The sequence below is a fragment of the Malus sylvestris genome, chromosome 8 (assembly GCF_916048215.2).
Source record: "Malus sylvestris chromosome 8, drMalSylv7.2, whole genome shotgun sequence".
Taxonomy (NCBI): domain Eukaryota; kingdom Viridiplantae; phylum Streptophyta; class Magnoliopsida; order Rosales; family Rosaceae; genus Malus; species Malus sylvestris.
In genome coordinates, this window is record NC_062267.1 from 7,232,969 (window position 1) to 7,255,526 (window position 22,558).

Below are 22,558 nucleotides of genomic sequence, written 5' to 3' on the forward strand. Positions count from 1 at the left end.
TCTGCTTTCAAAATGCCTTCAAGCTTGAGAGAAAGAAGCCACAGTTTCCTGTCCCACAATGCTGCTTTTCGTGTTGGTCTTGTCTCTTGTGGCTCAAGCCTGCTCAGCATCTCCAACTACCCAACAACCAAACAAAAAAACAGATCAACATCTCAAAAGCATATTCATCCTGGCCGGACAGAGTAACATGGCGGGTCGAGGCGGCGTGGTTAACGACACCACCACAGGCATTGCCACCTGTGACGGTGTTGTGCCGCCAGAGTGCCGCCCCAACCCATCAGTCTTCCGGCTCAATGTGAATCTCACGTGGGTTAAAGCAAGCGAGCCTCTCCATGCCGACATTGACGTGGAGAAGACCAATGGGATTGGACCCGGCATGGCGTTTGCCAATGCGGTATTGGCCAATCACTCTAGTACCGTTGGTCAGATTGGGTTAGTTCCCTGTGCGATCGGCGGTACTAACATAACCCAGTGGAGACGTGGCTCCTTTCTGTACAACCAGATGATCAGGAGGGCCAAGGCTTCGTTGCAGAATGGTGGTTCGATCAGAGCACTTCTGTGGTATCAGGGCGAGAGCGATACAGCTAGTAGAGAAGACGCTCTGTCTTATAAAAACAGATTGGAAACTTTGTTTGGGGATGTACGTTTGGATCTGCAATCTCCTGATCTCCCAATAATCCAGGTACGATTACTTAGTATTGTTAATTAAGTACTCAGTTTTTGTTTATACAAACGATAAAATTCTGGTGTGGCATTCCAATGTAAGAGGACGAACACACCGCCGACTCGCGCAACTCACATTAGTACTTTGGTTTTGCTCTTTTAAATTTTCAGCTTCTTGCCTTAGCTTCCATTTATTCCTTGATCTCGTTAATCCAAATTTAGCAAAGGCAGGTTTTCCTAATTTCTGTATGATGTCACGTTGTTAGCTAGGTTTAGATATTTTTAAAATGTAAGTTGTTGAAGTCGGTATCACTGTTAACTAATTTAATTACAAGTTTGATCGATTCCTAGGTAAACCTAGTGCAACTTGGTATTTCTTAGTGTGATATGAATTATATCCAATTGAACTGGTTAAAAAAATTAATAAGGGAATTCACATCTAAGCTTAGAGTTGAAATGAAGAGACATAATTGAATTGATGTTACGAACGCGTTTAACTTCAAATGTTCTTAAAACAATGGACGTCTTGCAAAGAGAATTTCCGGTCAGATAGCATATGACTTTATATAAATTAGTGATGGACTAATTAGTTGGTTGATAATGGTGTGTCTGCAACTCTAGAAATAACAGTGCGGGATGTGTGTTGGTTATATAGGTGGCTCTAGCATCCGGGTATGAAGCAACACTGATAGAGATAGTTAGAGAAGCCCAGCTGGGAATCGACCTTCTAAACGTGAGAACCGTCGATGCCAAAGGTCTGCCACTGGAGCCTGATGGCTTACACCTCACTACCCCTGCCCAGGTTGAACTTGGGAAAATGTTGGCTGATGCGTATCTTCAGTTCCTGCCCATCGCCATAAGTAATGCTCCTGCAACATACCCTAATTATGTTTTCCATTTTGTACTTTATTTGCTACTGAAATTTCTCACCACGAGCTAGCTAACTTGTTGCTTGATTCATAGTGTTTACAAATTGAAATGTTTGTATTTATTAGGGTAATGGCCAGGCTACTATCTTATGATTGACTTTGTACTATGATATACAAGGGCGGAGCTACATGGAGGCTAGAATATGTCAGGACCTATTTTGGAATTTCACCCATTTAGACGTGTTGTTTCCTGGTATATTCAATAAGGAGTATATGGTCCATTGGTGGAGTAGAGTTTAAAGTTTCCAACGAGCCATGGGTTTGAGACTTTTTTATGCAAACAATTTTCTGATTCTTTTACCATCAAGCTTTATAACTAGCCTTCTGTTTTATCATATAAGCCTTCTGATGCCAATAACCTTTTTATTTTTTTAAACTAATTCCTTTTTTTTTTTTGTCAATTCATATAAAACAACATCTATACAATTTAGAGGAAGATCTAATTATGTTGAAAGAAAAATCTCATAGTAACAGTTTTGAGCCAACCATGACTTTAATTTTTTGTTCAAATCTAATATGTTAATCATTTTTATTATTAAAGCTCGTAAACAAGCTCTGTTCTTATGATATAATGAACTCAATACTAATTTTGTTCATACAAATGTTAAAGCTTCATCATTCTTGTTTGATTAAAATTTTCATGACAATACAAAGCAACAACAAAAAACCTTAGATTGTTCTCCAATTAATTATACTTGTAACTACTTTTTTTCTAATTATACATGTAATGCATTTTTGGCTCCGCCACTAATGATATACATATTATTTTTGTAGCGCATGCAATAAGTAGTAACTGACCATAAAATTGTTTCATCTCTGCTAATTAATTTCGTTTTATGATCCTTGTGCTTCAAGCATTAGCATGGTAAATAATAGCTAAAAGAGCATCTCCAAGAGATGCTGTAAAACAACTAATACTCTATTTTAAACTTGTTAAAAAAAAATATTCTATTAAATAGTCATATTCAAAAAATTCATGTTGTAAAATAGTCTCTCTTATAGCAAATGAACAATCACTCTTTAAATTTAGAGTGTAACTGTTCATGTTGTTAAAATAATTTGTTGTTAGAGGTGAAAAGGTCAACTGAGTAGCTAAATAATAATTTTTTATATTGTTCATTTATTAGTTAAAAAAAAATAGAATTTTTGTTAGAGATGCTCTAATGCGCTTATCAAATGGTACGAATTCATCAACTGAGATGAAAAAGTATGAAGAACTCAAATCCAAAAGGCCCAACAATTCATTAAAAGGAAAACTAATGAAAAGTTCAAAAAACTTTAGTTTTAATGAAAAAGACAAATAAAAATGTAGTGAATAGTATCAGGAAAAGGTAAAAATGTGATTTTTCATTAAAATGAACAGTATCGAGAATGTTTCGTGAAAACTCCCCTCATTAAACCGAGTCAATTGGGTGCCTATGTAAGTAGGGGTGGTATTGGTACGATTACCATACCAAAACCCATGTACATACCATACTAAATTTTCTATATGGCAAAATCTATTACTATTACCGTGCCAAACTTTTGGTATAACGAATTTCGGCATGCCAAATAGTTTGGTTGGCATGGTAAAGTAATGACAATTACCACTTTGTTTTGGGCTAAAATTTGGTTTTTTTTCCCAACCCAATTCAAGGCCCAAGCGTGTTTTGGCCACTCCTCTTGGGTTTCTAAAACTTTTTTTATTTAATTACGCGAATTTTATAGAGATTCATTCAAGAAAAAAAGAAGTAAATAGATGAAAGAATTGCTGAAAGAACTCAGCATTCCTAAAGAAAAAGTACAAAGATTCCTAACTACTAGAGAGAGAGAGTCGCCGGAATGGGAGCAACAGAGATGAAGTCGATGACAAAATGAGTGAAAATATGAATTCGCAAAGGCAAGAAGGCTTAGGTCTTTTTATTGGAAAAATAGAGGTTAAATGGTGAGATGATGATTTTGGATAAATGAAAAAATATATATATATAAAGTGCATATATAATGATAATAATAATATCTAATTATATATAAATGAATAAATAAATGATATAATATTAATAATAATGGTACAGTACGGTATACTATTGATAATGATTTTGAATACTATTACTGTACCAAAAATATATAATACGGTACAAATATCGTACCATTACCAATGGTACAAATTTTTTTGCACAACTTTAATATGGTACGATTGGTATGGTAATTTGGCATAAAAATATACCTGTTCCTGCTTTGATCATGGGCTGGCTCTAAAAGCGACAAGAACTCAACCCATATATCCAAATACCCAATTAAATTCAATCCGAATGAGGCCTAACAATTCTGTGTATTGTGGATAATGGGAAGTCTCTGGCTTCTGACAACGTATGTTCATCAAGCAAGACTAGGAATATAAATGACGAGGAACGATGATGGACCGCTTTTTAATTAGGAATTTTAACGAAAAACTCACGGTACTGTTTATTTTAACGAAAAATTATATTTTTATACTAAAAAAATCAATCTTGGTACTATTCATTTTACCCTTTATTTTGTCTTTATCGTTAAAACTCAAAGTTTTCAAACCCTTTTCATTAATTTTCCTTTTTAACTATCTTTGAAATTGACATAGTTTTTCATTTTAATTCTTAAAATTTGAAATCGATAGAAGTGGTTCATAAGTTTATCTACAGTTAATTATATCGATTTTTTTTTTGTGAAAAAAACTTGTTAAATGTTGATTAAAACTAGGCCTGGCAAACGAGTCGTGTCTGTCGTGTTCGTGTCGTTTTCGTGTAACACCTGTTATCTTAACGGGTCGTGTCGTGTCACACCTGTTATCTTAACAGGTCCTTAACAGGTCGGGTCACTTTACCCAACGGGTAAAATGACCCGACCCGTTATGACCCGTTATGACCCGTTAAGAAAAATATATTTTTTTCTTAAATTTGCACATACCACACATTAGCACATAAATATTACTTCAAAACATTAAAACATATTTGTCATTTAAGTACTACATCTACACTCGAAAATAAGAGCCTAATAAAAAAACATCCATACACTAGTCTATTACAAAATATTAAATGTGTAAGGATATACAAAATGAAAGAGTCATAACCGTTAAATCGAAGTTAAATGTGCAAGGATATGCAAATCGAAGTTAAAATAACCGTTAAATCGTGATTTTTTGTTTTATAACCGTCGAAAAGTTTTGTCTCATTACTTGATCTCTGAATGTTTGGTTTTTGTGATTTTTGGCGTTTGCGATCTCGAAGCATATACAAACAAGTTTGACGGTTTGATCGTTGAAATTAGTTTAATAGAATTTGTATCCCATCAAAACGATAGATTCACTAACACTTAGAGTTTATTTATACTTTCATAAAGTATAAAATAAGATTTTGTGGTATCCACTTGTGTAAATATTTTAAATTGACGATCGAATTCATTCATTGTATTCATATAGGGTCAACAAGTGTAGTTGTAAAAAATTATCAAAATCGAAGTTAAAATAACCGTTAAATCGTGATTTTTTGTTTTATAACCGTCGAAAAGTTTTGTCTGATTACTTGATCTCTGAATGTTTGTTTTTTGTGATTTTTGGCATATGCGATCTCGAAGCATATACAAACAAGATTGACGGTTGGATCATTGAAATTAGTTTCATAAAATTCGTATCCCATCCAAACGATAGATTCACTAACACTTAGAGTTTATTTATACTTTCATTAACTATAACATAAGATTTTGTGGTATCCACTTATGTAAATATTTTAAAACGATAAAAATACCTAATTTTTTATAATCTACATAAAACGAGTTCATTATCACATAGTATTTTTATTAATATTATATTTTTATGTGAAAAAATTATAACGACCTAATACTATTAATTAGACAAGAATATCACATGACTATGAACTTATTCTAAGTAGGTATTCTTTATCATGGGATATGTGGACGCAAAGCGGACAGCTCACATGATACGTGCCCGTCCCTGGTGCCCCCTTCTTTCCACACTATGGCTTGACCGCGACGAACTAAACTATATCTATCATCTACGACTTGGCCAGCTGATCATGTTATGTTTGGAGGTGCAAGTTTCAGACTAAGTTCAGTTTCGCAACATGAATATTTCAAACGTATGCATTCATCGTTTTATTAATTTTATACCATATGTTTAATATTTGTTTGAATTTTTTAAAGTAACTTATCTATTAACTCTGCGTTCTGTTTTGAATAGTTTTTTTGGTAGGGAACTGAAGAAATAAACGAGCAGGAGCAGTGGAAATCAAGGTGGACACAGTAGATTATCGGTATCCGGCAGGGGAAGATAAACAGCCCAAGAAGGAGAAGGTTGAGGTGGTTCATGAGATTCGAGATGGTGGAAATAAGGGAGCTGCAGGAGGAGGTAGTGACTTTGTTGATCTTGATGCAACTGCTGCAGTTGGACATACCCTCGAGTCAGCCAAGGATCACCAAATGAGTGAGGCCTTTAGATATGGAAAAGGATAATCGCCGGATCTTTTTCCTAAGGGTCCTAGCGTTCATGATCGTTCGTACGGTCAATTTTCATTAAATACTATTTATATTTAATTTTAAATTTTAAATTTTGAAATTAGTCTTACCGCACATACTCATTGCTTTTGTATAACAAAATAAATCTTTACAACTATGTACACAAAGACTACAACATTTTAGCGAAAAAAAATGGAAGATGAAATCGATTGTCCGAAGCTGAACATCAAATCGACTGTTTGAAACTCCACGTGAGGTATGATGATTTTATATTTTATTATCTTGCATCAAATTTATAGGATGTCAAATTGTTGGTTGAATCCTTAATCACGAGCTAGTTTCCACAATCTACTAATGTTGTGAAGATATTTCCGTGAGTTCTTAAGGAAAGAGTGAAGACATTTTAGTAGATCTATTTGGTTTAGTATCTATAAACGTTTCAAAAATAATTTCTATAAGCATATGCCAAAACACTAGTTCCAAGATTGGCATACATGTGTTGAAGCTTTACATGTTTTAAGATAATTTGATTAAGTAGTTGTATTAAGATAGTTATCTAAAAAGTAGGTTGATGTTGGCAGAAGACTCCACGGTACCTACGAGTCATCCCCAATCCCTTCCCTCCCTGGTGCAGATGAGGGAACTAAACTAGGGACAAGGATTGTTTGCCCCCATTTCTGATGTCCTTCCGTGCCTTTTATTTGTGTGATCACGGTTAAGTCATGTTAATATTTTATATTACTATTTATTTTTGTCTTATTATCTCTATAAAAAAATATAAAATATTAACTTAATTTAATCGTGATCAAACAAAACAGAAGAACTCAAAAGAACACCAAAAGTAAAAGGGCAGACAATCCTTATCCTAAAGTAGATGGCCGGTAGCTTTTAAAAGTTGTGTTATCGTATCCAAATTATAGCAGGTGCGAGATTTCCATTGGCCCATTGGTAATTTGGTAATGCTTTCAAAAAATCTCTTGTGACTTTAACCTCCGTCACAATGTCTTGCTTACCGACATCAGTCCATTACAAAATAAAAAAAGCAAAAGAAATATGTGCGGACCTGCTACACAGAGATACGTGGACACGAATCGGGCAGCTCACAAGATACGTGTCAGGCGCTGGTACGCCTTCAACTCGACGAAGTAAACTATATATCTAGGTGCATTAGCCAACTAATTTCATATAATCTGTAGGTGGAAGTTTGAGAATTGTCCGAGTTGAATTTTGCAATATGGATGCTTCAAAGGTAGGAATTTCATCCATCATTTTATTTGTGCTATATGTTTTGTTAGCGTAGTAATTCTACGTCTGGTTTTTTAATTAATTGGGTTAAATTTTGTAGGGATCAATGGCAAAAACAAAAGAGGAAATCAGGGTGGAGACAGTGGATTATCGATCACCGGCGGGAGAAGACAAAGAAGCCAAGAAGGAGGACGTTGAAGTGGTTCATGAGATTCGAGACGGCGGAGCAAAGAGTGAGGGTGTTCACCCTTTTGCAGGTGCAGCTGCTGCAGTGGCAAACACCATTCAATCAGCGAAGGATGCCATCTCTGGCAATGCCAAAGAATCCAAAGATGATAAGACCACTGAATGAGTGAGAGCAGCTGGTGCACGATGACATTATATTATTAACGTGTGCTTGTTATTCGACGGAAATAAAAACTGTATTGGCGCTGTGCACATATATTTGTGTTGCCTTGTACTTGTTTTGTTAGGCATAAGATCTGTTCATATGTCGACCTGGTAACCTATATGGTTTACTTTTGTTGCAAATATTTGTTAGAAATTGTGCGATTGCAAATTTTTAAGAGATTTATCATCCATCTCATTCCTTCATCAAGCTGTGTGCATCTCTGTGTTCGTGAGGAGGATCTTCTGTACGTGACGTTCATTCAAGAGAAAATAAAGCAAGATGGAGTATTGCAAGACAGTAGGATTTGGTAAAGCTTTGATTTTGGTGTCTTATCAAATTTGAGTCTTCTTGGTGGAATGTGTTTACGAGCGATGTGCTCTGAGATTTTTATCTTCATTTGCTGCAGAGTTTTTCCCTCATAAACTCTGTTTTGTATGATTTTTATCTTTATATTTGTTGTTGCGTCGCAGGATTTGAACTGCGTTTCAATCCCACGTATTTTATCTGTTTGGTCTGATTTGATTTTCACGATCCATCTGCGATTTTAATTGATACTAGAACCATCTCTGGACGCACTTACAGCGTGTTTACCACACGGGATTTGGAGCGGAAAGAAACGAAATCGCATTCCTCCCAAGCATTCCAGCGTTTATTAAACATTCAGGGAATGAAAAAGTAAGTGGGGCTCACTTAAAATCCGGAATCGAATTCCTTAATCTTCCCGAATTCAATTACTGGAGGTGGGAATTGAATTTCCGGAGGATGTCTCCTTCTGGAATCAAACATTTCTACCCAAAATACCCTTGTACCTTCCACCAGCAGCGCACCCTCTCCTTCATTTCTCCTCCGCCGAGTCCTTGCACCTTGACCACCATCATGACACTGCCCTTACACACACCAGCAAGAACGCCAAAATTGATTCGACTCATCCGCCGAGTCGACCATTCAATCTCGTCCGTTAGCCACCACAGTTGCTTTCTGCTTTCTGTTTGTCCACAACCATCCACCAATGACCCATCTTGACCCACACACCTGCAACAACCAGTTGTAGCACTTTCCCAGCACAATCCACCTTATATATGTCAATAAGACCTGGTAACAATTCTATCTTGTATTTTGTGTATGATTTGGTGAAACAAAGGTCAAATTTGATGGAAAAGGAATTGGGCGTTAGGACTGCAGGGTGGATTGGGAAGTACGATGCGAGTTGGTATTGGCGAGGAGGTGCTTCGGGTAGAAGAGCTGGTGAGATGCAGACGAAACAGAGGGTTGGTATGGATAAGAGAGAGTTTGTGTGTGGTGGTGGCGACGGCAGAACGAGGGCTGGTATCGGAGAAACTGATGGCCTCTTTGTTCTGGCTGGCCCTGTTTTGGGGTGTTTCAATTCAAAATAAAAAATAAAAAATTACCTGGCACAAGGACATTTTAGTAATAACATTAATTTTCATTCCGATTCATGTGAATTAGTAAACCATTTATATAAATTAATATTATTCATATTTCTATTTTATAAAGTTTTAGTAAACAGCTTTAATAAAAATTTGATTCTGATTATTTCTCAATTCAATTCCTCTACAATTTAATTTCTTTTATTTTAATTACGGATTAGTAAATGTGCTTTTAGAGAGATCCTAGGGGTTCATGATAGATCTAGTGTCTAGGTCAGCCACATACTCACCATTTTTAAATGGTGAAAATTATGTAGCACGGAAAGCCAAAACGAAGAATTTACGCTGGGCGGTAAATTACGGGTCAATTTCATATTATATATATATTATTGTTGTGGTCTATTTTATCTGACAGATGGACTAGGGCCGGCGGCAGAGAGAGAGAGAGGAGAGAGATGTGTGTTTGTAGAATTGTAGGGGAATGTGTGTGTTGTTATCCCTCCTACATTGTGCCTTTATTTATAGTAGTAAAGGGAGAGAAGATATTCCTTCTCCTCCAAGTAATACAAGTTGTAATAGGAAAGGATAACTAGAATCAAATCTTATCTAGGATTTACACAATCATACTTAAACTAGGAATGTTTACAACACTCCCCCTTGAGTGGGTAAATACTCAAGGTAGATTCAGCATCATGCAGAAGTTGAGGAAGTCGACTCGTCGGCATTGATTCCAAGGAACAACGCTTATTCTCAATAAGGTAGGAACTTGCATAAGTAGTAAGTCTCACTAAAAAACCCTAAGGCTATGGCAAAAACCCAAGTAGGGACAAAATCCATAGTCTAAGGAAAAATGCGTGAGAAATGCAAAGTCAAAAGAAACGTCTACAGGACATCATCAGGGATATGACCAGCCCAAGGTGGGTGCCTCGTTAAAACCTAGTTAGGTAGCAAAAACCCAGTGGGAAAAATGCTCCTAATCGTAGGGAAAAAGAGTACATTAAGATCAAGCAAGTATCTAGAAGATACTCCCCCTGAGTTTGACATAATTCCAAAGAGAAATAGCAAAGTTACAACTCAGAAAGTTTACGCATACCAATTCCATGAACAAGCTTCTGAAACGTCGCCTTCGGTAGTGATTTGGTGAAGAGGTCGGCCAGATTGTCTTGTGATCGGATTTGCGTGACTTCAATCTTCTGATGCTCTTGTTGTTGACGTGTAAAGAAGAACTTCGGCGCAATATGCTTGGTGTTGTCTCCTTTGATGTAACCCTTCTTGAGCTGTTCGATGCAAGCTGCGTTGTCTTCAAAAATCGTCGTCGGGGCATTAACGGCGGGATGAAGATCACAGGAGCTTCGAATATGGCCCACTACTGCTCTCAACCAAAAGCATTCCCGAGTTGCTTCATGTAAGGCGAGAATTTCAGCATGGTTAGACGAAGTGGCAACTAAGGTCTGTTTAGTTGACCTCCAAGATATTGCGGTGCCTCAAACGGTAAAGACATAACCCGTTTGAGAACGCGCCTTGTGCGGATCAGATAAGTATCCAGCGTCGGCATAACCAACAAGGCGAGAATCAACCCGATGAGCATAGGGTGCGGCATCACTCGAGGATTCGTAGGGATAGAATAAGCCCAAATCCGTAGTACCCTTAAGGTAACGGAAGATGTCTTTCACGCCAGTCCAATGTCTGCGTGTTGGTGCATTGCTGTATCTTGCCAAAAGATTAACAGCGAAGGAGATGTCGGGTCTAGTGCATTGAGCTAAGTACAATAAAGCGCCTATCGCACTTAGATAAGGAACTTCAGGCTCCAAAATCTCTTCATCATCCTCCTTCGGACGGAAGGGATCTCGCTTTGCATCTAGCGTACGAACGACCATAGGAGTACTCGAAGGCTTCGCTTTATCCTCATTAAAACGGCGCAACACCTTCTGGGTGTAGTTCGATTGATGTACTAGGATTCCATCCGAACAATGCTCTATCTCGAGACCGAGACAGTATCGAGTCTTACCTAGATCTTTCATCTCAAATTCCGACTTCAGGTGCGAAGCAGTTCTCGCGAGCTCTTCAGGAGTTCCGATGAGATTCATGTCATCGACATATACTGCAACAATCGCAAATCCGGAATGTGACTTCTTAATGAACACACAAGGGCATAGTTCGTTATTCACATATCCCTGACTAGTCAAATACTCACTTAAACGGTTATACCACATTCTTCCGGATTGTTTCAAACCGTATAGTGAACGCCTCAGCCGAATTGAGAGCGTGTTCCGGGGTTTGGAAATATTTGAACCAGTCAATGTAAGTCCTTCGGGAACTTTCATATAAATTTTCGTATCAAGATCCCCATAGAGATACGCGGTTACTACATCCATCAGCTGCATATCCAGTTTTTCGGAAACTACCAAACTGATAAGGTATCGAAAAGTAATCACATCCATAACGGGTGAGTAAGTTTCGTCATAGTCAATCCCGGGGCGTTGTGAGAAACCTTGTGCTACAAGACGAGCTTTGTAACGCACAATTTCGTTCTTCTCATTACGCTTCCGAACGAAAACCCACTTGTAGCCAACGGGCTTCACATGTGGAGGAGTAGGAACTACAGGTCCAAACACCTTACGTTTCGCAAGTGAATCAAGTTCGACTTGGATTGCTTGTTTCCAGTTTGACCAATCAGCTCTACGTCGACATTCATCAACGGAACGCGGTTCAATGTCATCGCTCAACATGATCTCAATAGCTACTGCAAATGCTAATGCATCGTCGACAATCATCTCATTTCTACGCCACACATCATCTAAGCTAGCATAATAGACCGAAATCTCACGATTCTCGGGAGGAGGATTCGTCTCTTCAAGGACGCTTCCATAATCTAGAATTTCCTCATGAGTTGGGTAAAATGAGTAAGCGATAGTCGGATTCACGGTAGGCTCTTCAGGACCTTGTGCCGTGGTTTTCCTCTTCCGGGGGTGTGAATCCTTTGAACCAAGGGGTCTGCCACGCTTTTGTGTAGGGGCAGATGATTGGCTAGCCGCTAATGTACGTGGATCACCAGAATTGGCGTCCCGGGCTTCCAGGAGGGTAGTCCGTCGTACATTTGGTACATCCATCTTTGCAGCGTATTCGCAGCTGGAATATGTGATCTTGTCACGCGCGCTAGATCGGTGAAAGCATCTGGCATGCTCTGAGCTATGCTCTGGAGATCTAATATGCGCTGCACTTCAGCTTCAGACTGAGCGGTGCGGGGATCTAAATGAGACAAAGTGGGAGTCGTCCACGAGAATTCGCGTCGTTCATTAGGAACGTTGACGTTCTTATCTCCCCCTAACGACGGGAAGACTATCTCATAGAAGTGACAATCCGCGAAACGAGCGGTAAACAGATCGCCTGTCAAAGGTTCTAAGTAACGAATAATCGAAGGAGAATCATATCCGACATAGATTCCCATCCTTCGCTGAGGCCCCATTTTTGTACGTAAGGGCGGCGAGATCGGCACATAGACCGCACAACCAAAAACGCGCAGATGCGATATGTCGGGTTCGCATCCGGTGACCAACTGAAGGGCACTAAATGGTTGTGTCGCAACAGGCCTCAGGCGGATCAACTTTGCTGCGTGCAATATTGCATGGCCCCAAGCAGCGATCGGGAGCTTGGTACGTATGACCAACGATCGAGCAATCATTTGTAAACGCTTAATGAAAGCCTCTGCCAGGCCGTTTTGGGTGTGAACATGGGGTACAGGATGTTCAACTTCAACCCCAACCGACATGCAATAGTCATCAAAAGTTTTAGATGTGAATTCTCCAGCATTATCCAATCGAATAGATTTGATCGGATAATCAGGGTGGTGAGCCCTGAGCTTGATAACCTGAGCCAACAGTTTGGAGAATGCAGCGTTCCTTGTGGACAACAAGCACACGTGTGACCAACGTGTAGAAGCGTCAACCAAAACCATAAAATATCTAAATGGTCCGCAGGGAAGTTGAATCGGTCCACAAATGTCCCCCTGAATCCGTTGTAGAAAAATGGGAGGATTCGAACGAATCTTGTCATAAGAAGGCTTAGTAATAAGCTTTCCCATAGAACATGTTTGACATGCAATTTCATGGATCGAACCTAAGCTTCGGGTTAGTGGATGCCCGTGTGAAGTTTTGAGAATACGGCGCATCGCTATTCGTCCAGGATGTCCCAAACGATCATGCCAAAGTGTAATTTCGTGCGCGGTCCCTGTGGTAGGGCCGGCCACATAGTGGCATTCTATGGGGCGTATGGTCGTAGTATACAGACCACTCGGGTTACGCTCCATCTTCTCTAGAATACGCTTCTGGCCATATTCGTAGGAAGTTACGCACAGAAATTCAACTTCGTTTTCTACGTGGGTTTCAGCGTGGTAATTGTTATCTCTAATGTCCTTGAAACTTAGTAACGTTCTTCCGGAACGTGGAGAATAGAGTGCCTCAGCAATGGTCAAGATTGTACCATTGGACAACATTATACGTGCCTTACCGTATCCTTCTATCAGGTTGGATGGGCCTGAGAGGGTTGTCAGAGGTGCATTCTTAGGTACGAAGTTAGTGAAATAGATGCGTTCACGCAAAACAGTATGCGTGGTTGCACTATCTGCCAGACAACTAATTTTCCCACTAGTCATACCTAGAATGAAAAATTAATTTGAATCGGTCACATGCATAAAAGTTTATAAAAACAAGTATCAATTCAAAATAATTTCATTTATTCAAGGAAAAAACTTAATATCCAAAATAAATCGCCAACTAATAATCCAAAACATAAAGGAAAATTGTTCAAAATCAACCAAAAAACAAGGTGGGGTTCGGCCACAAGGTGGAATTCGGCCCCAATTGTCTTATTTTAACTGAAAAATAAGTCTATGTCTAAGATTCTAATCTTCCATAGGAGTGGTATCCTTCTGAAAGTCAGAAACCTCCATCTTTGTAGTCTCCGGTTCGTCCACTTGCAGGAAGTTTGATTCAAACTTCGTACGACGAGAATGATATGCATCCACAACCTTCTTGGGAGCACGGCAAATACGGGACCAATGGTCCTTGGAACCACAACGATAGCACATATCGTCATTCATTGTGGCAGGTGCTTTGCCCTTATTCTTGAAGTTCGGGGCCTTGGGAGCGAGGTTTGGGCGCTTCTGGGCTTTGTTTCCTCCCTTGGATGGGCCTTGGCTCTGTTGACCTTGGTGGGATGGCTTCTGGCCGCCCTTACCACGCCTCTTTTGGCGTTTTGGGTGCTGATTAGTGCTATAATGTGCTTCAGGCACAGCAGTAGCCCCAGTAGGTCGAGCTTGATGATTCTTCATCAACAACTGGTTCTGCTTTTCAGCAAGAAGTAAAACAGAGATCAAATCCGAGAACTTAGTGAACTTCTGAGCTCTATATTGTTGCTGCAGGACAATATTAGAAGCAGAGAAGGTCGAGTAGGTCTTCTCCAGGAGATCCTCTTCAGTCAAAGTTTCATTGCAAAACTTGAGAAGTGATCGGATTCGACAAACTTCAGAATTATATTCATTCACAGACTTAAAGTCTTGGAAGCGCAAGTGCTGCCAGTCGTGTCTTGCTTCAGGCAAGAATATGTCCTTTTGGTGATCGAAACGATCAGCCAAAGCGACCCATAATGCACGTGGATCCTCCTCAGCAAGGTACTCAGTTTGTAGAGCGTCATGGATATGTCTTCGGATGAAGATCATAGCAGTGGCTTTTTCAGCTTCGCCAACAGGTTTATCTGTTGCTTCTTCAATAGCAGGACGCAAGTTCTTTGCAGTGAGGTGGAGCTTCACATCTTGAACCCACTTGAGGTAGTTCCTTCCAGAAACCTCCAAAGCGGTGAAGTCGAGTTTGTTCAAATTCGACATGTTCCTATCACAAAATAGATGGACAAGATGTGGTTAGTGTAATGGAGAAAAATCAATCCATTCACATAGGAGTAGAACATACAGGTTCTAATAGACATGTATTGGTTTAATTTTGCATGAAAAACTTCGGGTTTTCATGGGTGATATATTTAAGTGAAAACTTCGGGTTTTCAAACAAGGCATGTTTAGAAGAAACTTCGGGTTTCAAAGTAATTATGAACTTCAGGTTCATATATTCCTGCAGGCAAACACAAATATATATGCAAACAAATATGCAAAGAATATATGCAGAAATATTGTATAATGATAAGTGAATTAATTTATTTTTGGTCTTCGGGGCCAAATTAAAGTGTGGGTGAAAATATAAAAACCCATATTATTTAAAAAAAAATTAAATAATAAAATCTCGGGGCCTAAAAATATAGGCCAAGAACCCTCGGGTGGGATTACAGGCCCACGGGGTGAGGAGAAGGGAATGGGCTGCTGTGTGCAGCCCTAAAATTTTTTTTTTTTTTTTTCGTTTTTTTTTTTTTTTTTTTTTTTTTTTTGTATTCAATTATATTATATGCATGTATAATTTTAATGAATCACATATTTACGTTGATGCATATGCAAATAATAGTTTCAATGCATGTACATATGTAAGATTCAATTCATGGCAAATATCAAATTCACATAATTGTAGCAATTTTGATTATGAAGCATACACAATTTATGTAGAATCTAAAATACGTTAAACGTAAAGTTTGGTCATGCATCATGGTGAATGTTCATGCTATCAGGGCTTGCAAAATATCGAGTTAAAAGCCGTTGTTTAGAAAGAACCTGATTGCGTGATGATATAGATGAACTGGTTTGATGCAGAAAAATTATTTCTTCAATTTCGGCTTTCATCTTCAAGCTTGTATCACGTTCAACATAAGAAGAAAAATAAATTGAATCAATAACAATATATGAATTCAATAAAATCAAGATTTAATCAATTAAAAATAATTGAAACGTAATACTCCCCTGATTGTAGACGAATAAATTCTCTTTAAATTCTTCTAAGCACAGCGTGAAGAGCGTGCTGATAACGTGTTGTGGTCTATTTTATCTGACAGAGGGACTAGGGCCGGCGGCAGAGAGAGAAAGGAGAGAGATGTGTGTTTGTAGAATTGTAGGGGAATGTGTGTGTTGTTATCCCTCCTACATTGTGCCTTTATTTATAGTAGTAAAGGGAGAGAAGATATTCCTTCTCCTCCAAGTAATACAAGTTGTAATAGGAAATGATAACTAGAATCAAATCTTATCTAGGATTTACACAATCATACTTAAACTAGGAATGTTTACAACAATTATCCTATTTTTAGTATATTTTGGTAGAATTTTAATACTTTGTTTTATATTTTCAATATAAAACATTCAACTTCCTCTGGACCAAAACATGGTCAAACGAACGAATTTTGAAGTGATTTAAATTGGAGGACGTTCTTGTGTCCCTTGATGTGTTCGTATCAAAATTTGGGATTTTTCTACCAAACTGTTATTTTCTGGCAATGGAATAAAGAAGCAGTGTGCAATGTTGGAAAATGACGTTTATGGGCTTAATTGCGATTTTTGGAGCCCAAGAGGACATCTGATAGGTTCGTGGCCTTCTAAAGAAGTGTTCATAATATTCCAAGCTTTAAATCTAGCTATTTTGGGCCAGTTTTGGAGCAGATATGGGTCCAAAACGTGACTGTGCAGATTTTAAACAAATTTTACCATTTAATTTAGGGTAATGTTTCCTATTTTATTTTAGGGTAAATTACACAGTAGCCCCTCAGGTTTTGAGGTTTATTACAACCCCATACAATAACGTTAAATGCTGACGTGGCTGCCACATTTGTGCCACGTGGCTACCAAATGTCTGCCACGTGGCAAAAAATAATAATTTTTTAATTTTTTTTAGAACCTGAATTTTCTCAACAAAAAAAAAATTCAAAAATTGAAACCCACATCTGCAACCAACGATCAGAAGGAGGAAAAGAAGGAGAAGATGGAGGAAAAGAAAAAAAAAATTTTGTCCCTCCCCCAGCAACCAGAAGAAGAAGAAGAAAGAAGAAGAACCCCCCCCCGGCAACCCTCCTCCCGTACCCCCTCCTGCCCGACGACCCTCCTCTCGTCCCCCCCCTCCCGCACGCGCCTAGCGACCCCCCCGGCGCCTAGCGTCTTCTTCTTGTTGCAGATCTGGGTTTCTATTTTTATTTTTATTTTTTTAATTTTCTTCCTCCTTCTTCTTCTTCCTCTTCTTCCTCTTCCTCTTCTTCTTCTTCTTGCAGTGGGTTTCTATTTTTTTTTTCTTTTTCTTTCTTCCTCCCTCCTCTTCTTCTTCTTGCAGATGTCGATTTCAATTTTTTTCTTTTTTTTTTGAGAAAATTCAGGTTTCTTAAAAAAAATTAAAAATTATTTTTATTTGCCACGTGGCAGACATTTGGCAGCCACGTGGCATATATGTGGCAGCCACGTCAACATTTAACAGATCAATGGATGGAAAATCTAACGGATGTATTATATTGAAATAAAATAGTACTTGGGGTATGAAAGTGAAATGTTTTAAAGTTGTTGTATGGAATTGAAATAGACCCCAAACCTGAGGTATGAAAATGTAATTTACCCTTTATTTTAATTATTTGGTTTCCTAGTCTTATTGGAAGGCCTGTTTTTAGGAGGATTTAATTTTTAGTAGGATAAATAAGCTTGGCCGGCCCTAACTTTAATTTCTTCTTCTCTGTGTCATGTTGAGAGAGGAAATTAACCAAGCGTAGAGATTTTCAGACTTTTACGTTCGATCTTTTATTATTTAAATAAATAACTTTATGATTTTTGTTATGAATATGCATAACTAATTCCATAATTGCTAGGATGAGGCCACAAGCTTTAGCATAAATATGTAGTTTTTCTTCAATTTGCTTATGATTATATGCATGCATGTTTTGAATTGTTAATCACTGGTTTAAACTATCTATTTGTCTTAGTGATTCGTGACCATCAGGATATTTAAAAAAGTAATTTGATACAATTTTGGTCAAAGGCCGGTCTCTAAAATTGACGAAGGCTTCTTGTGATTAACATGTGCAAGTTCACTTAGGATGAATAACACGTCTCAATGGTTGCATGGTTTTTCAAAAGGTTTCACATAACTTAATGAGTCATGCATGTTTAGATTTGATTTGAATACCACAGACGGATTGCATGTTTGATATATGCTCTATTTTAAGGGTCCAGGTGGGCATATAATAAGAAAACCTAACCTTCGAAATATGCATGTATCGGTCATAAGTAATTGGAAGATCTATATAGGATTGTTAAGGTGACAACGGATCCTTAGTGCTTTCTTAATTTGATTTCTAAAAAACTGTTTCCTTTTCCTCATTTTAAATATTGCAGATTTGTCTACTCTCTTTAATTAAATTCGTTTTTATTAAGTTAGGTCATAAAATCAAGCATCCCAAAATCTTGGCTTTACAATAATTAACCGAAATTTGGTTTGATAAGAATTATTTAATAATCTTGTGGAGAACGACCTTGCTATAACTATTTATACTATAATATCCTTGTCATTCTTGTAAGTATTATAGGTTTTTTTTAACCCTTTTGTGCGTGTGGTAAAAAGCCTATCACTGCACCTGTGAAAACTCTGGAAAATAAAGGGAAAAAGAAAACAGAAGTTGGTGAAAGTGAAGCAGAAGTTATCATAACTGGAAGTGTTGTTCCTAAAACTGCTAGTCGTCTCTTGATGAGAAAACTCATTGCATAAGCAATAAAACAGGATTGAAGACCCTATTCACTGCTTCGTGTGCTGATCAATTCAATTATATCTCAAGGTTGAGACTTCCAAGGAGGTTTGGGATATCTTACAGGTCACTCATAAGGGATATGACACAGTAAAAGTATTAAAAATTGCAAATGCTCACAACTCAACTTGAAACTATTAAGGTGAGTGAGAATGAAACTTATGCGGAATTTTATGAAAAATTAAGTTCCATTTGCTAACTCGGATGAGAGTATTCCTAAAGCTAGAGTTGTAAAGAAAGTTTTTAGGTCTTTGCCTACTAGGTTTCAACAAAAAATTGCAGATTTAAATGGTGCTTTGCAAACCTATGAAACCTATGAAATAGAGTTTCTTGATGTAAGAAGAGTAAGAACATGGCCTTAAAAGCTGTAAAAAATGAAAATGAGGGGAGTTGAGGAATTGGATGATGAGCAGTTTACTCTTCTCTCTCGTCAATTTTTATAGTTTTTGAAGACTAAAAACTTTAAAGGTAAGAACGTTGGATCAGGAGCTAACCAATCCAAACCTGAAAAGTTTAATGTTGATAAGACTTTAAAATTTGCAAATCAACAAGATACGAAAAAGTGCTATAAGTGTTGAGGTTATGGTCGTGACGCAAAATATTCTGCAAACACTCTTGAAGGGCTAAAATATGAGAAGAAGAAATGAATGAATGACAATTGCAGTGACAGCGAGTCTGACGATGACACTGATTCGGAAAAAGACGCTGTTGCATTCACTAATTCTAATAAATCGGAAGAGTCAGATGATTTAATGCTGATGAGGTTATTGCGAATACAAGGAGCTTTATTTAGCCTCTATAAAAAAATTCAGAAATCACAGTTTTTGATTTGAAAGAAAAAATGAAAAATCTAATGAAAAGGACAGGATTGAAAAGTTAGAAATGGTATAAGGTCCAATCCATCAAACCAAAACAAGTTAATCACTGCACTTACTTCAGAAAGAGATTCCTGAGTTTAAAACTTTGTTTGTCTAAAATGTAGACAATGATCTAATGGTTGCACAAAAATGTGTGGATGATATTGTTTTTTTTCTTTTCACCTTCTTATGCCTTAGTTTCTGAAGTTACTAAAGTTATGCACAATAAATTTGAAATGAGTATGACTGTATGAGTGGTGAAGTAACTTACTTCCTTGGATTGCAGGTTCAACCATTAAAAGATGGGATGTTTCTATCTCAATCTAAGAATGCAAAAAGGTTAGTATCAAAGTTGGATTGGAAAATGCACCATCAGACAACAATCGCATGAGCACAACATCCAAACTTCACAAGGACTCATCCGGAAAAGATGGCTCTCCTACACTATACAGGAGTATGATATGGAGTTTACTTTACTCTACCTACAACTAGTCGTTCTGTTATCTCTTTTAGCATTGACGTTTGTGCTAGATTTCAATTATGTCACAAAGAATCTCATCTCACTGTTGTGAAAAGAATAATAAGATATGTACGTGGGACAGTGAATTATGAAATTTACTATTCATTTGATTAATGTTGAAATTGCAGGTTATTCAGATACGGATTGGACGCACCTAAGGAATATGCTTTTATATGGCAAACAACCTTGTGGCATCAACCAAACCCTAGTTTTTCCCCATCAACGCCGGCCTCTGGCTATGGTTGGGGGCCGGTGGTAGCCTCTCCCTTTCTTTCCCTAGCTCCTCCTCTCTTCCTCTTTCCCCTCTTCCCCATCTCAGCCATTCTCCACCCCTCACCACACTCGACTTTTCCCACCATCTTTCGCCGCCCCCTTCCCCTCGCGTTTTCACTCCCTCCCCTTCCCCGTGCCGCCCCCTGGATGCTCCGCCTTCCTGTGCCTGTCCACTGTTGTTCCAGATCTGGGTCTTTGTCATCGGGGTCTCGCTGTGCAGCTCCGCTGCCTTGTTTTGACTTGTTGATAGGACTCCAAATTTGTGCAGTGGCCTCTTTCATGGTTGGTGGCGGTCTCGCCTCCAGGGGTGTTGTTTTTCGGCTTCGTGTAACTCATGGGTGGGGTTTGCTCACGGAGTTGCCCGGTGGCGGCTTCTGGTCTCCTGTTGGGTGAGTGTGCATATTTGTCAGCGTCTTTCTCTCGGTTGTTTGGACATCCGAGGGCTTTGCCCTTAGATCTATCACTATGTCATCTTTGGGTTCGTGGTGGTGGTGGGGATGGCGGTTCAGTGGCATGGGGGGTATTGGCTTGGCAACCCCTTTACAACCCATGTCGTTGTTGTTTTTTCTTGCCATTACTATGTCAATCTCGGAACTCCTCACTCCAGTGGTGTGTTTTGTGTGATGGCCGTATAGGGGTCTTTCAAATCATTTGTATTTGTGCTTATTACCTTCAGATCAAGAAATTGATCACTGAAGTATATGTACCCGTCTGACATCCTTGTAAGTGTTTGGTTATGTTAATGAAATACTATCGTTTCTTCTAAAAAAAAAAAAAAAAAACAACCTTGTGGCATGGCATATTAAAATGCAAAATTGTGTATCTTTAACTCTATATATCTTTAGAACTTGCTTTAAACCTCATGAACTTCTTTCAATTCCTGTGATACCTTAAAGATAATAAAGGCACTTAGGACTTATCACCATTGTCATTTTTTGCCAATGTCCTATTATTTTACTCACTAGTAAGCCCCTTTGAGCCTAAATAAACATTTTTTTCTTCATGAAACTCAATATACTTCAAAGCCCAAGCCTTATACACTTATCCTACCTTATTCCGTAAAATTGGTAGCACTTGCATTCCTGATGTGATCGTAGAGACTTTTTATTTTTCAGATTGGGTATTTATGACAATATGTTCCTTTGTGACCACTTAATGAAGAGTGTCGTGATCGTATCCAGTACCAAATAGCAACTGATTTAAGGAATCTTTGATTATCCGTCGTACTTCAAAAAAATTGACGTGACTGGGCACATTATGTGGTTGCCCTCTCCGTAGTGCAACGATTCTTTGACGAACACCCTACACCTAGATGTGTATTGAGCATGTCCAATCTAATATTGAATGTACGGTAAAGTATGCAACAATATCAATGTAATATGCGCTATTATTTATGTCAGTCAAAATACGTGTCCCAAACAATTGAAAGTACGTGGACGTTACAAATGGGCAGTCATCTTTTCTAATTAGTAAAACTGGTTTCCATGGATTGACGTGAGGATCTATCTTCTCTACCCTTCCATTTCTTATACATTCTCATCCTTTCTTATTTGTACGGTTATGGTTAAGTTGCATTAATATTTTATATTACTATTACTTTTTGTCTTATTATCTCTATAAAAAATTAATATAAAATGTTGATGTGACTTAACCGTGATCGCACAAAATAGAAGGGGATGTGAATGTATGAGGAGTGGAAGGGCAGAGAAGCCGGGTCCTTCACGTGAAATGATACAAGGCCAGAACTTCGGAAGATTGACATGATTATGCAGCACAAGTTATTAGGGCGTGTCTAGCTAACGAATGTGCTGGCATATTGCAGCTTCAGATCAAATATCTCTCTATGTCAGACAAGGATTGTCTGCCCTTCCATTTTCCATGCCCTTCCATGCCCTCCTGTTTTGTGTGGTCACGGTTAAGCCACGTTAACATTTTACATTATTTTTTTTATAAAGATAATAAGACAAAAATGAATAGTAATATAAAATGTTAACGTGACTTAACCGTGACCACACAAACAGGAGGGCATGGAAGGGCATGGAAAAAGGGAGGCAGACAATCCTTGTCCCTCTACGTTTGCTCCAGTACATATGGCATTAGCGCATTCTCAA

General features: G+C 38.2%; 3 protein-coding genes and 1 long non-coding RNA gene across 6 annotated transcripts; 2 read left to right on the forward strand and 2 right to left on the reverse strand.

The window, feature by feature from the left end:
- On the forward strand, positions 1-1,932 carry LOC126633041 (probable carbohydrate esterase At4g34215). 3 transcript variants are annotated; one of them, XM_050303590.1, is made up of 3 exons: positions 2-682; positions 1,319-1,523; positions 1,659-1,932. In XM_050303590.1, exons 1-3 carry the CDS (start codon positions 59-61, stop codon positions 1,661-1,663), a joined length of 834 nt encoding a protein of 277 aa, XP_050159547.1. In that variant the 5' UTR covers positions 2-58; the 3' UTR covers positions 1,664-1,932. The 3 variants fall into 3 exon arrangements, with proteins under 3 accessions (XP_050159544.1, XP_050159547.1, XP_050159545.1); XM_050303588.1 differs by having other exon boundaries at positions 1,319-1,521; positions 1,708-1,932; XM_050303587.1 differs by having other exon boundaries at positions 1-682; positions 1,319-1,932.
- A 6,433-nt stretch (positions 1,933-8,365) lies between these two features.
- On the reverse strand, positions 8,366-16,317 carry LOC126633052 (uncharacterized). Its single transcript, XR_007626940.1, has 2 exons — positions 16,283-16,317; positions 8,366-9,704 (listed from the first exon to the last, which is right to left on the reverse strand). It is a non-coding gene; the product is annotated as an uncharacterized LOC126633052 (long non-coding RNA).
- On the reverse strand, positions 13,810-16,323 carry LOC126633038 (uncharacterized). The gene is made up of 2 exons (XM_050303585.1): positions 15,805-16,323; positions 13,810-14,983 (listed from the first exon to the last, which is right to left on the reverse strand). The coding sequence occupies exon 2, from the start codon at positions 14,977-14,979 to the stop codon at positions 13,999-14,001; it is 981 nt and encodes a 326-aa protein (XP_050159542.1). The 5' UTR covers positions 14,980-14,983; positions 15,805-16,323; the 3' UTR covers positions 13,810-13,998.
- Positions 16,324-19,444: 3,121 nt separating this feature from the next.
- Positions 19,445-21,231, forward strand: LOC126631305 (uncharacterized). The gene is made up of 4 exons (XM_050301479.1): positions 19,445-19,560; positions 19,664-19,682; positions 19,999-20,108; positions 20,303-21,231. The coding sequence occupies exons 1-4, from the start codon at positions 19,445-19,447 to the stop codon at positions 20,838-20,840; spliced, it is 783 nt and encodes a 260-aa protein (XP_050157436.1). The 3' UTR covers positions 20,841-21,231.
- Positions 21,232-22,558: the final 1,327 nt, after the last annotated feature.

Bases quoted from the DNA above. Each gene is read 5' to 3' on its own strand.
- LOC126633041 (XM_050303587.1), top strand. From the start codon at position 59: ATGCTGCTTTTCGTGTTGGTCTTGTCTCTTGTGGCTCAAGCCTGCTCA. The intron at 683-1,318 runs GTACGATTACTT...TTGGTTATATAG, and splicing joins CTGATCTCCCAATAATCCAG to GTGGCTCTAGCATCCGGGTA.
- LOC126633038 (XM_050303585.1), bottom strand. From the start codon at position 14,979: ATGTCGAATTTGAACAAACTCGACTTCACCGCTTTGGAGGTTTCTGGA.
- LOC126631305 (XM_050301479.1), top strand. From the start codon at position 19,445: ATGAATGACAATTGCAGTGACAGCGAGTCTGACGATGACACTGATTCG. The intron at 20,109-20,302 runs GTATGATATGGA...TTGAAATTGCAG, and splicing joins CTCTCCTACACTATACAGGA to GTTATTCAGATACGGATTGG.